The sequence below is a fragment of the Triturus cristatus genome, chromosome 10 (genome assembly GCF_964204655.1).
Source record: "Triturus cristatus chromosome 10, aTriCri1.1, whole genome shotgun sequence".
Classification (NCBI taxonomy): domain Eukaryota; kingdom Metazoa; phylum Chordata; class Amphibia; order Caudata; family Salamandridae; genus Triturus; species Triturus cristatus.
The window spans coordinates 1,234,464,892-1,234,483,889 of NC_140593.1; the positions used below are offsets into that span (position 1 = coordinate 1,234,464,892).

Genomic DNA, 18,998 nt, shown 5'->3' on the forward strand with positions numbered 1-18,998 from the left:
CCGAAGCCGACGACTCGGATGTGGAGGACATCACCCCGGCGCAGAGGGTCGTGAGTAAAATACCCCCTCCCACACCCGTGCCGACACCCAAAAAGGCTTCGGTCATGCCTTCGCCTTCGGGCCTAGGCAAGACCAAAGACACTGCTTCGAACACCCCACCTTCGGGCCCGGTGGCGAAGCCAAGTAAGCCTTCCGGCGTCTCGGGCTCGAGCCAGCCTGCCAGCGGTGCCGAAAAACACGCTTCGGCACCGAAGAAAAGATCGGCCTCTACCTCGACACTGAGCTCCACACCAAAGCCCTCGGTGTCCAAACCCAGTATCTCGGTGCCGACCAAACATCAGAAGGCCCTCGGCACCGACACTCCCGCGCCGAAGCCTGTCTCGGCACCGAACAAAAAATCGGAGGTTCCCAAAAAGCACGGCACAGACAAGCCTAAGAAGCCGTCACCCCGAAAACGTCGGCGCCGACCGAACAACCAGTGTCGCAAGCACTTTTTACACCAGATCCTTTGCAAAAGACACTTACCAAGGATCCAAAAACTGGACATTTGGCACTCTTCTAAAAAGAGACATTTGGACAAACCAGCTCCACCTCCACCTCCAAAGAGGAAGGACTGTGCTACCTCCCCTTTCAGAGTGCCTTCCCCACCTCCTCCACCTCCTCCACCACCTCCACCCCCTCCACCTTCTCCACCCCTGCCTCATCGCTCTCCGACCCCGTCTCCAGACCATGATGATCAGGGGGACCCATACTATGACCCAGCAGATGTGCCACAAGACCCCACCCCTACAGGATCCCCAGACCCCTGGGATGATTATAATAATCCAGACATTCCAGATGTCCCACAAGATGACCTCTATCCATCCAGGCCATCTCCACCAGAAGACTCACTAGGTTTTCACCACCTACTTCAGAGGGCGGCGCATTATCACCGGGTAGAGCTACACACTGACCCAGTAGAGGAAGATTTCCTCCTAGACACCTTTGATACTGCACATAGGTATACTGCTATACTACCTATGCTCAAAGGGGTAATAAAACATGCGCCAGAGGTTTTTAAAGACCCAGTCAGGGCTAGGGTCCTAAACCCACGCATAGAAAAAAAGTATAAAGCTGCCCCTACAGATCCTGCCCACTGGATTCCCTAGTGGTATCCACCACAAGAAAGAGATCAAATTCCCAGGCGTCAGGCGAAGCACCATCACCTGACAAAGAATCAAAGCTCCTGGACGCGTCAGGAAAACGCACTGCGTCACAGGCAGCCAATATATAACGTATCGCCAACACTCAAGCGCTATTGGCTAGATACGACAGAGCACATTATGATGAACTAGATACCATCATGCACCATCTCCCAGAAAAATATAAAAATAGGGCCAATGAATTAATCCAAGAGGGTAAGACCATAACTAATACCTCTATACGCTGTGCCTTAGACGCAGCTGACACAGCCTCCAGGGCCATTAACACCAGTGTCCTACTTCGTAGACACGCTTGGCTGAGAGTTTCAGGCTTTAAACCCGAGGTACAAGCCTCCATATTAAACCGTCCGTTCGATCAGGAACATTTATTCGGTCCAAAGATAGATGAGGCCCTCGAGAAGATGAAAAAAGACACAGATACGGTGAAATCTATGGGAGCCCTACAGTCACACCCTCCTAGACGCTCCTTTCGCCGCTCTTCCTTTTGGGGCACAGGCGGAGGCTACTCCTCAGATAGCGCGTCCACGTCCTACAAATCCCCTCCTCAGTCCACCTTCACAAAAGGTTATCAAAGAGGCGGCTATAGAGGCAATAACAATAAAGGCAGAGGCAAAACAAATACCGCCCGCTCTGCCACACCGCCTACCCAATGACTTTCCCCTGCTCCCCCCAGACCATCCCACTCCGGTCGGGGGCAGACTACAAAATTTCCTTCACGTCTGGGAGTCCATCACATCAGACAAGTGGATGACCCAAATTATTCGTTCAGGGAACTGCCTAGAACTCGCATCTACCCCCCCAACATTCCACCCAGGCAACGCCCAATGTCACAAGAACATTCCACGTTACTAAAACAGGAGGTAAACTCCCTCCTACAAAAACACGCAATAGAACAGGTCCCCCACAATCAGCAAAATGTAGGGGTCTACTCCCTATATTTTCTAATACCAAAAAGAGACGAGACTCTACGACCTATCTTAGATCTCCGGCCTCTAAACACATACATACATTCGGACCATTTTCACATGGTAATACTTCAGCAGGTACTTCCGCTCCTCTCCCAGAACGACTTTCTCACCACACTGGACTTGAAAGACGCGTACTTTCACATTCCGGTACACCATGCCCACAGAAAGTACCTCAGATTCGTAGTGGACGGGCAACACTACCAGTTCAAGGTGGTCCCATTCGGGGTCACAACAGCACCACCGGTATTTACCAAGTGCCTAGCGGTAGAAGACAGCACATTCACGTCTTCCCGTATCTGGACGACTGGCTGATAAAAGCTGCGTCCTACAACCAATGTGTACACCACACCGCCACTACAATCCAGCTACTTCACCAACTAGGCTTCACTGTGAACCACCAAAGGTCCCAGCTAACACCATCCCACATAAAGCAATACCTCGGTGCCACCATAGACACCTCAAAAGCCATTGCCTACCCCAATCCGGCAAGGATCGCAAGCATTCAGGCTTTGCGTCAAAAATTCATACTTCAACACTCCCTCCAAGCAAGAGTGTTTATGCAACTGATAGGGATGATGGCCTCTTGCATTTTCATAGTGCTTCATGCAAGACTCCAGATGCGTCCACTCCAATTTAAGACCGTTGTTGGACATCCATGAGGCCAGCTCATTGAGACATAAAGAGAATTGTAGTGCTGATTTGCTTGCATCTTGTGCCAATGTCACCATAAGCTGTGTGTCGTCTGTATACGACACCATGGAGATCTTGTAGTTGTCCATAATTTTAGCCAGAGGTCCTATATAGAAGTTAAAATGGGTGGGGCTCAGAATGAAACCATGTGGGACCCCTTGGTGAAGTGGTAGGGTTTTAGATCGATGGGGATTTTGAGCAATTTGGAAACTACGATCTTTCAAGGAGGACCGCATCCACTGTAGTGCAGCCCCGTCCAGACCACACATACATAGACGTTGAATGAGAAGTTTGTGGGAAACAGTGTCAAAGGCGGCACTTGGGTCCAGTAGGACCAAGGCCACCGTCTGACAGGCATCTGTCTGTCTTCGCAAGGTCTCTGTTGCAAAGAGAAGAGCGGATTCTGTCGAGAAGGATGCTCTAAAACCTGACTGCGTTGGATGTAAAAGGTTGTGTGTGTTGATGTGTTGCACTAGTTGTTTGTTCACAACCTTTTCGGCGAGTTCGGATATGTAAGGGAATAGGGAGATAAGGCGTAGGTTGTCCAGTAGCTCAGGGTTTGCGGAGGGCTTTTTCTTTAGAGGTATGACAGATGCTTACAGAGTAATTGACATATTCTGTATCTTTAAAATAGTAGAAATGTTTATAGTATCCGAATGTTACCCTGAAGTTGCATTATGAATACCATTTCTTTGTGAATGTTACACCTATTGTATTTTATTGGTATTGATTGTATAATCTGTATTTTATTGAGGTGAAATTCTCTGTAATGACTTTGGGAGTCATTGGGTGCAAGATGTGACTTGTACTATCTCTAATAGTAGCGTTGATAACCGGTTGCAGTCTGCTTGTCCTGTTGGTTGCGAAAAATAATGAAAAACGTGAGGTCAAAAGAAAATGTAGCTAAATTGTAATGGTTATTTTTCTATGTGTTTTGTATTCACATTGTCGCTCCTTCCCTATTGCCTGATGAATTGCTCGTCTTTTATAGAACTCTAAAGTAGTGCTGAGAGAGCTGGGCTAATGGAGAGCAATGTGAATGCACCTGCCATTGTTTTTAGGTGTTTTGTGTGCGAGATGATTTAACAAAATATAGAATTATTCATTATAAACTGAAAGTGAGCTGTGGGATCACACTCAACCATGTTAATTTTTAACCATCACTGCTACATTGAAGGAAACAAGATGAACTATTACAAGTAATTATGTTTTAAACTTTCTTTTTCCTCTTGAGTTTGTTTTTTGTTAGCACAGACTGAAGTTGAGAATTCCCAGGAAATAAATGGGCATGTTTTTAGGATGATGTTTGTGTTTTGGTGAGCCACTGTGGCTAAATGATTTTGCTCTGCAGATAAGCCTTTTGAAGAGTGACTTGCATGCAGATAACTCACTTTCACTCATATACTGTTGTTCCACTCTTTGCTGTCTAGTCTAGGACTGAAGAGAAGATTGAGCGTTTTAAGAAAGCAGTAGAATATTACTCTGTGGCCACCAAGCCGCGACCATTACCTTTGGGCCCTTCTCCATTCCTAGGTAAGCATTGTGAACTGCTCTCCAGCATGCATATTTGAATATATTTAACTTTCTTGGTTAAGTGCACTACAGTTTTAGCTCAAAGTCTGAGAGGGGCCTATTTATGAGCTTGTCCACTTTTACCTGCACCCCAGACAACTGGTGAAAGGTGCCACCGACACCCAATCAGTACCAATCTAATAACCTTTTCTGTCATGTCATGAGTGGATTTTGTGATTGTTGACAAGGAAGGTAATTTTTTTGTCAAATATACACTTTTAATATTGGTATTTGTCCTCCGATCTGTGTCTGCGGTCTGTCTGGTGAGCCTTCAGAATAGGGAGGTTGTCTGTGAGTGCTCTTTATTCAGCGTAAACCTCATTATTTCTAATCCTCTTCTGAGTCCAGGACGTTGTGTGCAAAACACTAGACAGGGCAAGCCATGTTCCCCCATCCAAGTTTGACATCCATAGTCTGCCTCCGAAGCAATCTTCTCTTAGTTCTCCATCATTATCGGCGCACTTAGCTTTCGTCCTCCTAGAAGATTCCCTGCTAGGATGCTAAGATTCCATATTTTTGTGGCAACACCTGCTTTCAAAGCCTCTCCAATCAAAAAGATGTGTTCGAGGCATATGAGCTGCAGATTACACACTTGTGCATAGATCGCCATCTGGTGTTGGGCCCGTATGTTTGCAGTTTGATTTTCCTCTTGGAAAGTCTTTGGAAGTCACGAGGTATGTGACTCCTCCTTTGGATCGTATGGCGCATGGGTTTTGCCAGCAGGGAAAGATGGAGCGTAGTTGTAACAGTGAAGATGCCCATGTGTGTGTTATCTACATAAGATAAACTGGAACAGATAAAGGTAGCCGGGGAGGCGGGTGGGCGTGTGTAGATCTGCAGCTCTACATGCCAAGAACAGATGCATACTGGTAAGTAGCATATTCCGTTCGAGGCATATGAGCTGCAGATTACACACTTTTGCATAGACTATATAGCAGTTCCTAACCTTAGCGGCGACCACCAGTATCTGTTGCAGTGGTTTGAAATAGTGTTTTGAGTACAGCCTGGCCCACATTAGCTTGTTGCTTAGTATTGTTTAGATACTAATCTCCTCAATCACCTTCTTCTTCGACACACTTTCGATTCCAGTCGTCGACGGCGGCCTTCGGGCCTCTCCAAGCTTCGGTCCTGGCTAATGGAAAGGAATCCATTTAAAAAGTGCCCTCGATGTGGGTCCAAATTCCCCCACACCGATCTCCACGAGGTATGCAATCTCTGCCTCTCCCCTGAACACGAGGCTCGAGACTGTCCGGCGTGTAAGTCCTTCCGGTCCAAAAAGACTATTCGGGACCGAAGAGCCAGAAGAACTATGGCACACTCCTCGACGACGATTCCGGATGACCTCTTCGGAGAAGGCATCGACGCTCCAGAGCAATACACCAAAGAGGGCCTTGTCAGCGCTTCCGAGGCCCCCTGCCGGCACCGAAAAAGGCTCCGGTCACACCTTCGCCTCCGGGCCTAGGCAAGACAAAGGACACTGCTTCCAACACCCCACCTTCGGGCCCGGTGAAGAAGCCAAGCAAGCCTTCCGGCGGCTCGGATTTCGAGCCAGCCTACTCCCGGTACCGATAAATACGCTTCGGCACTGAAAAAGAAGCCGACCCCCATATCGACACCGAGCTCCGCACTGAAGCACTCGGGGTCGGAACCCAGCTCTTCGGCACCGACACCACCTTCGGTGCCGACCAAAGCACACAAGGCCACCGGCACAGACACTTAGAGGCCGAAATCCATCTCGGCGCCGACCAAGCGTCCGGAGGTTCCCAAACAGGTTCCAAACAACGAACCGGCACGGAAAAGACTAAAAAGCCAACGGCCCCGATTCCTTCGGCGCCGACGGACAGACCAGCCTCACCGGACTTATTTACACCGGATCCCTTGCAGAAAACTGGACATTTGACACTTTCTTCCAAAAAGAGACATTTGGAGAAGCCTGCTCCACCTCCGCCTCCAAAGAGGAAGGACTCTGCTACCTCCCCGTTCAGAATACCTTCCCCCACCTCCTTCACCCCCTCCACCTTCTCCCCCTCCACCTTCTCCACCCCAACCTCATCGTTCTCCCACCCCTTCTCCACAAGATGAGGATCACGGGGACCCATATGATGACATAGGGGATGTCCCCCAGGACCTACCCACAGGGGACCCCACTCCTACAGGATCCCCAGACCCATGGGACGACTACAATATCCCTGATATCCCCAACGTCCCACAAGATGACCTTTACCCCTCCAGGCCATCTCCACCAGAAGACTCATTGGGGTTCCACCACCTACTGCAAAGGGCGGCACACTATCACGGGGTAGACTTACATACCGACCCCGTGGAGGAAGATTTCCTCCTCGATACATTTGACACCACACATAGGTCTACCTCCATATTACCTATGCTTAAAGGAGTGGTAAAGCATGCGCCAGAGGTTTTTAAGGACCCAGTTAGAGCCAGGGTCATTAACCCGCGCATCGAGAAAAAATACAAAGCTGCCCCCACAGACCCCTCCTACATCAGAGGGCCAGTGCCACTAGATTCTCTAGTGGTATCCACTACACGTAAAAGGGCAAATTCCCAGGCGAAGCACCACCACCTGACAGAGTCAAAGCTACTGGATGCATCAGGGAAGCGCACTGCGTCACAAGCAGCCAATATGTGGCACATCGCCAATACTCAAGCGCTATTGGCCAGATATGACAGGGCACATTATGACGAGTTAGAGAGCATAATGCACCACCTGAAAAATATTAAGCTAGGGCCAACGAACTAATTCAAGAAGGTAAGACTATCACGAACACCTCTATACGCTGTGCCTTAGATGCAGCAGACACAGCTTCCAGGGCCATCAATACCAGCGTCCTCCTCCGTCGCCATGCTTGGCTGAGAATATCAGGGTTTAAACCGGAGGTACAAGCCTCCATCCATGGGAGCCTTACAGTCACACCCTCCTAGACGCTCCTTTTGCCGCTCTTCCTTTCGAAGTACATCTAGAGGCTACTCCTCAGACACCGCGTCCACTTCGTACAAATCCCCCACTCAGTCCACCTTCACGAGGGGTTATCAAAGAGGTGGCTATAGGGGTAACAATAATAAAGGCAGAGGCAAAACAAACAACGCCCGCTCTGCCACAACCCCTACCCAATGACTGCCCCCCCCCCCACCCCCCCCCCACACTCCTCCAGACCATTCCACTCCTGTCGGAGGCAGACTCCAACATTTCCTTCCCGTCTGGACCACCATCACCTCAGACAAATGGGTGACACAAATAATTCAATCAGGCTACTGCCTAGAACTAATATCTACCCCCCCAAACATTCCACCCAGGCCGCGCCCAATGTCACAAGAACATTTAATACTCCTAAAGCAGGAGGTAGTCTCCCTCCTACAAAAACAGGCAATAGAACCCGTTCCTACCAACCAACAAAACATGGGAGTCTACTCCCTATTTTTTCTCATACCAAAAAGGGACGAGACTCTACGGCCCATCCTAGATCTCCAGCCCCTAAACACGTACATACACTCCGACCATTTTCATATGGTAACGCTTCAGCAGGTACTTCCGCTCCTCTCCCAAAACGACTTTTTGACCACCTTAGATCTAAAAGACGCGTATTTTCACATTCCGGTGCACAAAGCTCACCGCAAGTACCTCAGATTTCTAGTCGACGGACAACACTTCAATTCAAGGTCCTCCCATTCGGAGTCACAACAGCGCCAAGGGTATTCACCAAGTGCCTAGCAGTGGTAGCAGCACATTTACGAAGACAACACATCCACGTCTTCCCATACTTAGACGACTGGCTGATAAAAGCCGGGTCATACAATCAGTGTGTTCAACACACATCTACCACCATTCAATTACTCCACCAGCTGGGCTTCACAGTAAACCACCAAAAGTCCCATCTCCAACCATCCCACATAAAACAATACCTCGGTGCCACCATAGACACTTCAAGAGCACTAGCTTACCCCAATCCGGCCAGGATTGCAAGCATTCAAGCTCTACGTGCAAAATTCGCACTACAACACTCCCTTCCAGCTCGGGTGTTTATGCTACTAATAGGGATGATGGCCTCTTGCATTTTCATAGTGCCTCACGTAAGACTCCAGTGCTTAGCGCGCCAATGGAACCAGGCCCAGGGTCAATTAACAGATCTGGTGTTGGTAGACGGTCGCACCCATCGCTCTCTGCAGTGGTGGAACACCACAAACCTTTCCAAAGGTCGACCGTTCCTGGACCCGTTTCCTCAAATAGTACTGAAAACGGACACATCGCTCTCTGGCTGGGGAGCTCATCTACTACATCTCACCACACAGGGCAAGTGGACACCTCAACAAAAGTTACTCCATATCAACCATCTGGAGTTACTAGCAATCTTCTTAGCCCTAAAATCTTTTCAAACTCAAATTTCAGGCAAGGCAGTCCTGATCCGAACAGACAACATAACGGCCATGTATTATATCCAAAAACAAGGCGGCGCACACTCTCCACAGCTCTCACCTAGCACGGAGCATATGGAGATGGGCAATACCCCAGAAAATCTTTCTCCTAGCTCAGCCTGTCCCAGGAGTCCAAAACACAGTGGCAGATCTGCTCAGCAGGCAGACACAGCAGATCCACGAGTGGGAGCTTCACCCGCAAGTTCTTCACCCATACTTTCAAATGTGGGGGCATCCACAGATAGACCTCTTCGCCACCCACGAAAACGCCAAATGCCCAAGCTTCGCCGCCAGATACCCACACCCATTGTCCAAAGGAAATGCGATATGGATGAACTGGTCAGGCAGATTTCCGTACGCTTTTCCGCCTCGCCCACTCATTCCACTAGTGGTGCGCAAACTACAACAACACTCCCTCACACTAATCCTAGTAGCTCCAACGTGGGCCAGACAACCGTGGTATACCACACTGCTGGAACTATCTGTAGTGCCGCACCAAAAGCTACACCTCTCTCCACACCTCTTAACCCAGAACCATGGGGAGATCAGACACCTGGACCCAGCGCAGCTCAACCTTGCGATCTGGCTCCTGAAATCCTAGAATTCGGGTACCTAAATCTTCCCCCTGACTGTATGAACGTCATCAGAGAAGCTAAAAGACCTACCACTAGAGCGTGCTACGCCGCCAAGTGGAAACGTTTTGTTGTTTATTGCCATAACAACACCATCAATCCACTGGACGTGTCCATTCAACACATAATAGGCTACTTACTCCACCTACAAAGGTGCAATCTAGCCTATACGTCCATTCGACTACACCTCGCAGCTATTGCACTTTACCTACAAAACAGGCAACATCTCTCACTCTTCAGAGTACCTGCCATTAAAGCCTTCATGGAAGGCCTTAAAAGAATAATTCCCCCCAGAGTGCCACCCTCACCTGTGTAGAACTTAAATATCGTTCTCACAAGGCTAATGGGGCCTCCCTTCGAACCTCTCCATAAATGCGAACTACAGTTCCTAACATCGAAAACCGCTTTTCTTGTAGCCATAACTTCCCTTAGAAGGGTCAGTGAGATACAAGCACTTACCATTCAAGAACCCTTTCTCCAAATGCACCATAACAAGGTTGTTCTCCGTACCAACACAAAATTCCTCCCTAAAGTCATTTCTCCCTTTCACCTAAACCAAACAGTAGAACTACCAGTATTTTTCTCGCAACCACAGACCGTTGCAGAAAGGGCTCTTCACACACTGGATGTCAAACGAGCCTTACTCTGCTACATTCAGAGAACACAACCTTCCGTAAGACTAAACAACTGTTTGTTTCTTTCTCTCCACCACACAAAGGTAACCCCATCTCAAAATCGGGGATAGCTAGGTGGATTGTAAAATGCATTCAAATCTGCTACCATAAAGCAAAGCGAACGCTATCCATTCCCCCGAAAGCCCATTCTACACGAAAAATAGGGGCTTCCATGGCATTCTTAGGGAACATCCCATTAGATGATATCTGCAAAGCAGCTACATGGTCAACACCGCACACTTTCACCAAACACTATTGTGTAGATGTGCAAACTAAGCAACAAGCTAATGTGGGCCAGGCTGTACTCAAAACATTATTTCAAACCACTGCAACAGATACGGGTGGCCGCCGCTAACGGTGGGTACTGCTATATAATCTATGCACAAGTGTGTAATCTGCAGCTCATATGCCTCGAACGGAATATGCTACTTACCAGTATGCATCTGTTCTTGGCATGTAGAGCTGCAGATCTACGCACGCCCACCCGCCTCCCCGGCTACCTTTATCTGTTCCAGTTTATCTTATTTAGATAACACACACATGGGCATCTTCACTGTTACTACTACGCTCCATCTTTCCCTGCTGGCGAAAAACAATCTGAGGATGGAGCCGAAGCCCATGCGCAATACGATCCAAAGGAGGAGTCACCGACCTCGTGACTTCCAAAGACTTTCCAAGAGGAAAAACAAACTGCAAACATCCGGGCCCAACACCAGATGGCGATCTATGCACAAGTGTGTAGATCTGCAGCTCTACATGCCAAGAACAGATGCATACTGGTAAGTAGCATATTCCTTACTATTCCTTTAATGCAATCAATCAGTACAAAAACTCTTTATTAAATAAATAGGATGAGAGCTGTGCGAAACCAGAATGTTTACACCATCCCAGCATGTCCTGTTAGTGACCTCATCACCCATCAATCTAGTTTAGGCAGTCGTGGACCCTGCAGAAAACTCCCTTCTCAACCTTCCTTGTACCTCCATTTCCATCCAATTCCTCATGGTCCTTTGACAAGATCCTCAACTCTCCTGCAGCCAATGCCTGAACATTATATCTCTCTCGTAACCGCACAAACAATTTTGTTCACCAAAGCATTCAGAAACGAGAGCCAGTACTCTCTGTTGCAAACTGCCACCAACGCCCACAGCCACCATCTGCCTAACTAGCAAGGCCCAGGGTGGTAGAAATAAGTCTAGGATTTTGTGAGAACGAGAGGCCTGCATTAAACTTTGACAGGGGTAGATAAATGGGAAGGAAGACATGGGTGTTGATACATAAGATCGCAGCATTGGGGATGTTGTAGAACATACTAATGGATTTTTGTAGAGGGATATCCAATCCATAAGGAATTGGTTGAGTGTTGTGTTGTCTTCTGAAGTGGCAACGTTTTTGCAACCCTTAGAAGTATTTATGGTGGTAAAGGCAGTGGTTGAGTTGAATGAAGGTAATCTGTAATTTGTTCTATAGGTAGTGTAAGAGCCAGTGTGTGTTTGAGATTAAGAGGCAGTAGAAATAATGAGTGTTAAGTAAGATGAGACATTGCAGTATCTGCAGTTGTGGCAAGAAGTAATCCGAAATAACCGTGCAGCATCCATGGTTGGATGAAAGATTGTGACCACATAACTGAGCGAGAACTATTTTCTGATAGAGACTTCTAACCTCAGGTTCTGTAGTAGGGGTATCTCTGTTATAGTCATAATCTAGTGAATAGTCCCGCCCATGTGCGTGGACCCCGGAGCAATAAAAATAATCTCTTAAGTTGTCAAGCCATGCAGACCTGCATCTACACTTAAGAGAGGATTCAAAGACAGATAATGCAGCCTATATCCACAGGCTACACTGTCCAGTACTTCAACTAGAAAATTCCACCAACATCCACAAACAGCACTGCCTGCCCAGCTTTTTCCACAGAGAAAAACCTGCCTCTACCAGCAAAAGCCTCTGGAATGATAGAGAGAGAGGAATGGACAGACAAGCCCCATAGGCTGCCATTATGTGGCTCAGAACAGGATACTGTGCCTTTAAGAAAACTTTCCAGAACTTTTCCAGTATCCCAGAATGCACAGCAGGTCCCTTTTACTTTCAGTTCTTTTTTCCGGCTCCTGCTAGCAGGACCCTGGAGCATTTAGCTCTCCCCTTTCAAGGGTTTATTTGGATTTGTTCACTTTTCAAGTGCTTATTAAGTACCTTGTTGCCTTCCTTCTTGTGTGTACTCTGTGTTGTCAACATGCCTGGCTTGTTTGACAAGTGCCCAGAGTGCGAGAGAAAGAAGGCCAAGTCGGACCCACACAGGGTGTGCATCGTCTGCCTTCCCCAGTCCCATGTTCCAGAGGAGTGTGACATTTACCAATCCTTCTCAGCCAGGACCCTGAGAGAAAGGATGAAGATCAGGCTCCAAGGCCTGGAGGACAGAAGGCTGAGGGCACAAGGTGGGTCAGAACGGGCTGATTCTGCCATGCTGAGTCCCCTGGGGGGCTCCCCAGGGGCAGGAAGCCCAGCAAACGTCCCCATTCTCTGTCGGCGTCGACTACGGCGTCGAGGGGGATGGCTGCAGTCTGTTCACAGTCTCCCCAGGGCTCTGGGGAGAAACGGCGTCGACGCTCGACGTCGAGGGAGCCGTTGACGACATCATCTTCGTCGACGCCGTCGACTTCTCCGTCGAGTCATCGGCGTCAAGAACAGTCCTGGCGTAGGCGCTCGCTGTCGAGGCGAGGTCGCCGTTCGCCGTCGGCAAAGAGGAGAAGGTCACCGTCGAGGGGATCCCCGACGTCGAGGACCTGTCACAGGCTTTCACCGTCGAGGAGGCGTTCGCCGTCGTGGAGGCGTTCGCCGACACCGAGGCAGCGCAGGAGTAGTCCTGACGCCAGGTGTCGCTCGGGGTCACAAAGGAAGAGAACGGAGTCACCGGGCTCGGTGTACTCAGTGGTGTATACACCTCCTAAGCCTAGGTCGCCACCCTTTCCTCCTTTGCCTAGGGAGCCCTCACCACGGATCCCTACGCCTCCTCCTCCTCCACCTCCTCCTCCTCCTCCTCCTCCTCATACCATTTCGCCTCACACACCGTCGGGCCCACCTGTGGCCCCGCCACGGTCGGTGTCGTTGCCTAGGTATCCGACGCCGCTGAAGAGGACTCCGAGGCCACGGCACCAGGTTGAGCCACCGTCGCCTGCGAGGCCGGCTCAGCGGCCGAAGCCAAACAGATCGCGCTCCTGACGGAGAGGAAGATCACGGAGCCGTGGACGGTCGTCATCGACATCTGGGCGACGCCGCAGGAGGCGCAGAGCCAGTTCCCGTACCCAAGCGTCTGCCAGGGACTACTCGCCGACGCTGTCGGACTCGCCAGGGACGGGAGTATCGCCTGTCGACGATATAGTCTCCTTCCAGGAGGTGCTACTGAGGGGTGCGGCCAAGCTAGGGATCACGGTGACGGTGCCAACACCTACGACGTCCGTGATCTTCGAGACGTTGCACAAGAAGCACCTGCCTCGCCCCCTGCTGCCACTAGTGCCGGGATTGGTGGAGCCCGCTACGGAGTTGTTCCTCACTCCGGCAGTGACGAAACCAGCCCCCTCAAGGCTCCTGGACAAGTATCGGGAGCCGGAATCGGACCCGACCTTTCTGAGGATGGACCCGAAACCGGACTCTGTCATTGTGACGACGGTAAGGAAGCAGCATGCTACCACTCCTTCCTCGACAGTGCCGCCTGATAAGGATAGCCATTGGCTAGACTCGGCGGGCAGAAAGGTCTGTGGGACGGCTTCTACCACCATGATGGCGGCAAGTGCCGGAGCTCTGTTGGGGAGCTATGACCGTGCCCTATGGGAGTCTCTCCAGCAGTACGCGGAGCTGCTGCCTCGCGACAAGAAGGAGGACTTTCTAGAGACTTTGCGTGAGGGGATGCTGGTGTCAAATCAGATTATCAGCGCGACGGCGGATGTGTCTCTGTTAGCGGCACATGGATATTGTCATGGCATCAACCAACGGCGTCACGCTTGGCTTCGCCTTACCTCACTCAAACCGGAGGCTCAACAAAGAGTGGCCAACCTGCCTTTCTCGGGGGAAACCCTGTTCGGCAAGCATGCGGATGACGAAATGGCCCGCATGAAGACAGAGGCAGAGACCCTGACGGCTGTCGGGTTAGAGAAGCCTGAGAAGAAAAAGCACCCGTTCCAGAGACGGTTCGGGGCTGCAGGCAGAGGGCGTGGGCAGGCCTCGGGACAGCAGCAACAACAGCAGCAGCAGTTCCGGAAACCCTTCCAGAAGCGCCAGAAGGGTAGAGGAGGCCAGCAGTCCGCTACAGCGACCAAGGGCCCGGCTGGGTCTCGGCCCTGAGCGATTACTTCCCCTGCAACCGTTACCCACTCCAGTGGGGGGAAGCGTTCAATCTTTTCTGGCAGAGTGGAGAAAAATTACTCCGGACAAGTGGGTGCTGAATATTGTTTGCAATGGATACAGTCTTCGGTTCATCAGCCCGCCTCCAGCGATTCCGCCGGTAAGCTCACAGTATCAACTGCGAGAGCTCCAGGCGGAGGCAGACATCTTGTTGAGGAAAAAGGCGGTGGAAGACGTACCTCTGTCTCAAAGGGGAAGATGTCTGTACTCTCGGTTCTTCCTGGCTCGCAAGAAGGACAAGAACGAGTTCAGGCCCATTCTGGATTTGCGGCAAGCAAATAAATGGATTTGCAGAGAGACATTCCGCATGCTATCGTTGCCTCAGATTTACCCTCCGCTGCAACGGGGAGACTGGCTCTGTGCCGTAGACCTACAGGATGCGTACTTCCATGTGCCCATTGCACAGAAGCACAGGAAGTTCCTGCGATTCCAAGTCGGCGCCAATTATTATCAATACACAGTACTGCCATTTGGGCTAAAGTCTGCGCCCAGGACCTTCTCGAAGTGCATGGCAGTGGTAGCTGCACACCTGCGGAGGAACAAGGTGTTTGTCTACCCGTACCTGGACGATTGGTTGATCAAGGCCTTCTCCTTCTCGGTAGCACAAGCGAACTTCCAGAAGACGTGCGTTCTCTTGAACAAGCTGGGGTTGCACGTCAACATGTCCAAGTCTGTCCTGACTCCGGTGCAGTGCATACAGTACTTGGGGGCCTCCATCAATACGCTGTCGGCAAGCGTGTCTCCTTCGGAGAAGAGACGGTTATCACTCCTTCGGAAGGCTCAGGCTCTTATGACCGCTCCATCGACGACAGTGAGGAAGGTGTCTTCGCTGCTGGGATCGATGGCCTCATGTATCTTCCTCACGCCTCACGCACGGCTGCACATGAGACCACTGCAGGAGTGCTTGGAGGATCAGAGGACAGGTTCTTGGGACGACAAGATACGGCTGTCTCTGCATGCTCTTCAGTCGATGAAGTGGTGGTGTTCGGCGGAAAATCTCCTCAGGGGGGTTCCCTTCCACAAGGACATTCCCACGAAGAGTATCGTGACGGATGCGTCTCTCCAAGGCTGGGGAGCGCATTCCGGAGACTTGCAGATACAAGGAAAGTGGTCCCCGTTGGAGTCGACGTACCACATCAATTTCCTGGAACTCAGAGCCGTTTACTTGGCATTGAAGGCCTTCCATCCGTCCTTCCAGACCAACTCGCTGCTTGTACAGACGGACAATACAACCACGATGTATTACCTCAACAAGCAGGGGGGGTCGAGATCACGCACTCTGTCGCAGGAGGCGCAGTCGATCTGGCACTGGCTTCTGGCCCGAGGACTGACTATTATGGCCACGCATCTGCCAGGTGAGCAGAATGTTCAGGCGGACGCACTGAGCAGACTGAATCAGGAAAACCACGAATGGGTCATAAACGACGAAGTACTAGGGGACGTCTTCGCAAGGTGGGGGACTGCAGACGTAGATCTGTTCGCCACCGCCGAAAACAGCAAATGCCGAGACTTCGCATCCAGGTACTACCAGCGGGGGACGCTGGGGAATGCGCTATGGATCGACTGGTCGAACAGCTTTCTGTACGCTTTTCCACCCATTCCCCTGATTCCGGCGGTGCTCATCAAGCTGTCCCAGTCCGGGGCGCGGATGATCCTCATTGCCCCGGAATTGCCCAGACAGTGGTGGTTCACGGACCTGCTTCACCGGTCTCTCCTTCCTCACATACGGCTGCCGTGCAGGCCGGACCTTCTCACGAAGTTCGGGGGGCAGTTGGTGCACCCCAACCTCTCGTCTTTGAGTTTGGCGGCATGGCTCCTGAGATAGTGCAATATGGCCATTTGAATCTACCAGCAGATTGTATGGATATACTGAAGGAGGCTAAGCGACCTTTCACTAGGACGTCCTATGCTTACAAGTGGAAGAGATTCTGCATCTGGTGCAAGTCCAAGCACTTTGACCCGACGACATGTAAGGAAGATGTCATCCTTGCGTACCTTTTGCATTTGGCGCAGTCTGGCCTTAATTTCCATTCCATTAAGGTCCATCTCGCTGCTTTGACTGCTTACAGGAAATGCCCTTCACAGACTTCCTTCTTTCAGATCCCTGTGATCAAGGATTTTTTGGAAGGCTTGAAGAAAGTTTTCCCTCCTGTCAGACTTCCCTCGCCTTCATGGGAATTGAATGTGGTGCTGTCCAGATTGATGAAGGAGCCTTTTGAACCTATTCACAAGGCTTCGTTGCAGCACCTGTCTTGGAAGGCGGCGTTCCTAGTGGCCATTACATCGGCCCGCAGGGTGAGTGAACTTCAGGCGTTGTGTTGCCTAGAACCTTATACGGTATTTCATGCTGCTAAGGTTGTTATGCGTACTCACCCTAAATTTCTTCCTAAGGTTATATCTGATTTTCATGTCAACCAGACCATAACTTTACCTACGTTTTTTCAGAATCCCTCTTCTCCAGCGGAAAGGTCTCTACATTCCCTGGAAGTTAGGAGGGTGTTGAAGTTTTATTTTGATAAGACTAAAGATATTCGTAGGTCAGACCAATTGTGGATCAGTCAGGACCGGTCTTGCTACCTCCAAACAGTCCATCTCTCGGTGGATTGTGTCCTGTATACAATTGTGTTACCAAAAGGCTAATAAGAACTTAGGGGGTAAACCTAAGGCTCATTCCACCAGGGGCAAAGCTGCCATGACTGCTTTGCTGCGTAATGTTCCAAAATCTGCAAGGCGGCCACTTGGAGGTCAGTCCATACCTTTGCTGAGCATTACTGTCTGGACACGGATGCCAGGGCAGATGCTCAGGTTGGTCAGGCTTCGCTGCGAAATTTGTTTGCACAGTAGTGGTATTATTTTGTAGTCTTCTCCACCGCCGTTTTGGTGTGGGGATGGGCTTGCCATTCTATTCACTAGATTATGACTATACACAGAGATCCCCTACTACAGAAGGAGTAGTTTCTTTTCTGTAACTCCAGTTCTGTAGTAGGGGTATCTCTGTTTTTTTTTTTGTTTTTTTTAACGTTCTTTTTATTGGCATTTATGAAGATAAGCATACATACACCACATTCCGTGGAAATGAGCATGTTACATGAGTAACGAATTACACCATCTGCGATATAGAAAGCATGTATGTGTCTTGTTCTGTGTAGATGCGGTCTGTACTGTAGCAGTTCCTTGCCAGTAAAGTAAAAACTGGGGAGGAGAGCCAAACTGGGGAGTGCCATGAAGTTCTGAATGATGTGTCCAAGGCTATGTCCGGAGCCCGCCCTTGACCATCCTACAGTATTGCTGCCTCCCACCGAGGGGGGGATGAGCGTGCGCGCAATCCGGTGTGAGGAGCCGATTGGTACGTCAGGGGAGCAGGGAGGGACCCAACTGGCTTAAGGGTGGTGTGGGGGGACAATGGGAGATATCCCCCGTTGTGGGGCCCTGCGTCGTGTGGGGCGACACGGGGTCGGAGGTATGCATGTCGGTGACCGGGGCATCCGGGGCCTGGGATTGTCTGAGTTGATGTAGTAGGAGCGCCCATTCTAGAGAGATTGGGGTTTTTCGGGTACCTTTGGCCTCCTCCTCCCGTATTGCGTCCTCCTCGGCTACAGCCCATTTAAGAACCGCCCCTACCCAAGCCGCGAGCGGGGGACCGGTAGGGGATCGCCAGTGCATGGCTATACAGCGTTTGGCCAGTAGGTGGGCTAGGAAGACGAAACGCATCGGCACCTTGTGTCGCTTCCTCCGCCCCAGTATACCCAGCGCGCATCCCTCCCAGGTAGTCAAGTGGGTCAGCCCAGTAAGGTCCCCGAGTGTCGAGTGGATAGATGACCAATAGTTCTGTATGTCCGGGCAGGTCCAGAACATGTGGAAAAAGGTAGCATCCCCCGCTTGACAACGAGGGCAAAGGAAGGTAGTGTCGGGATAGAAGCGTTGAAGGCGCGCTGGCGTCAGGTAAGCCCTATGTAGGATGTGAAGCTGGATATTCTTAAAGCGGGCATTCCTGGATACTTTTTTGGGGAATTCTAACGCCCTGTCCCATTCGCTGTCATGAAAGGGTCGTCCCGCTTCCTCCTCCCATAGGGCTCGGAGAGGCATCAGCAGTGGGGGTGTTAGGTCTCGGATTGATTTGTATAACCATGTAATGAGGTGTCGACCCTGTCCCATTCGTAAAATTGTGTGGAGGACTGGATGTGTGGGAGGCTCCCCCCGTGTGAGATCTGCATATGGTCGAAAATGGCTGAGGAGTTGACGGTGAAGCAGGAATTGGCCTGGAGGTAGATCGTATACTTCCATGAGTTGCCGGTACGGCCGGAGCTGTCCCTCGTCAAACAGCAATTCTGCTTCGACGATGTCCCTAGACGTCCACTCCCGGAGCATGGTGGATGTGAAAAATCCGTCGTTGCAGGGCCAACCGACTAGTGGTAATGATGGCGTGTATGGAGGGCA

The 18,998-nt window shown here is 50.6% G+C and overlaps 1 protein-coding gene across 2 annotated transcripts in view; it reads left to right on the forward strand.

The window, feature by feature from the left end:
• FAM120C (family with sequence similarity 120 member C) overlaps window positions 1-18,998 on the forward strand; it is a 901,961-nt gene that overhangs the window by 116,552 nt on the left and 766,411 nt on the right. For both annotated transcript variants that reach the window (XM_085629861.1, XM_085629860.1), the window contains exon 5: window positions 4,291-4,393. In XM_085629861.1, coding sequence (XP_085485987.1) covers window positions 4,291-4,393 — 103 coding nt within the window. The remainder of the gene's footprint in view (window positions 1-4,290; window positions 4,394-18,998) is intronic.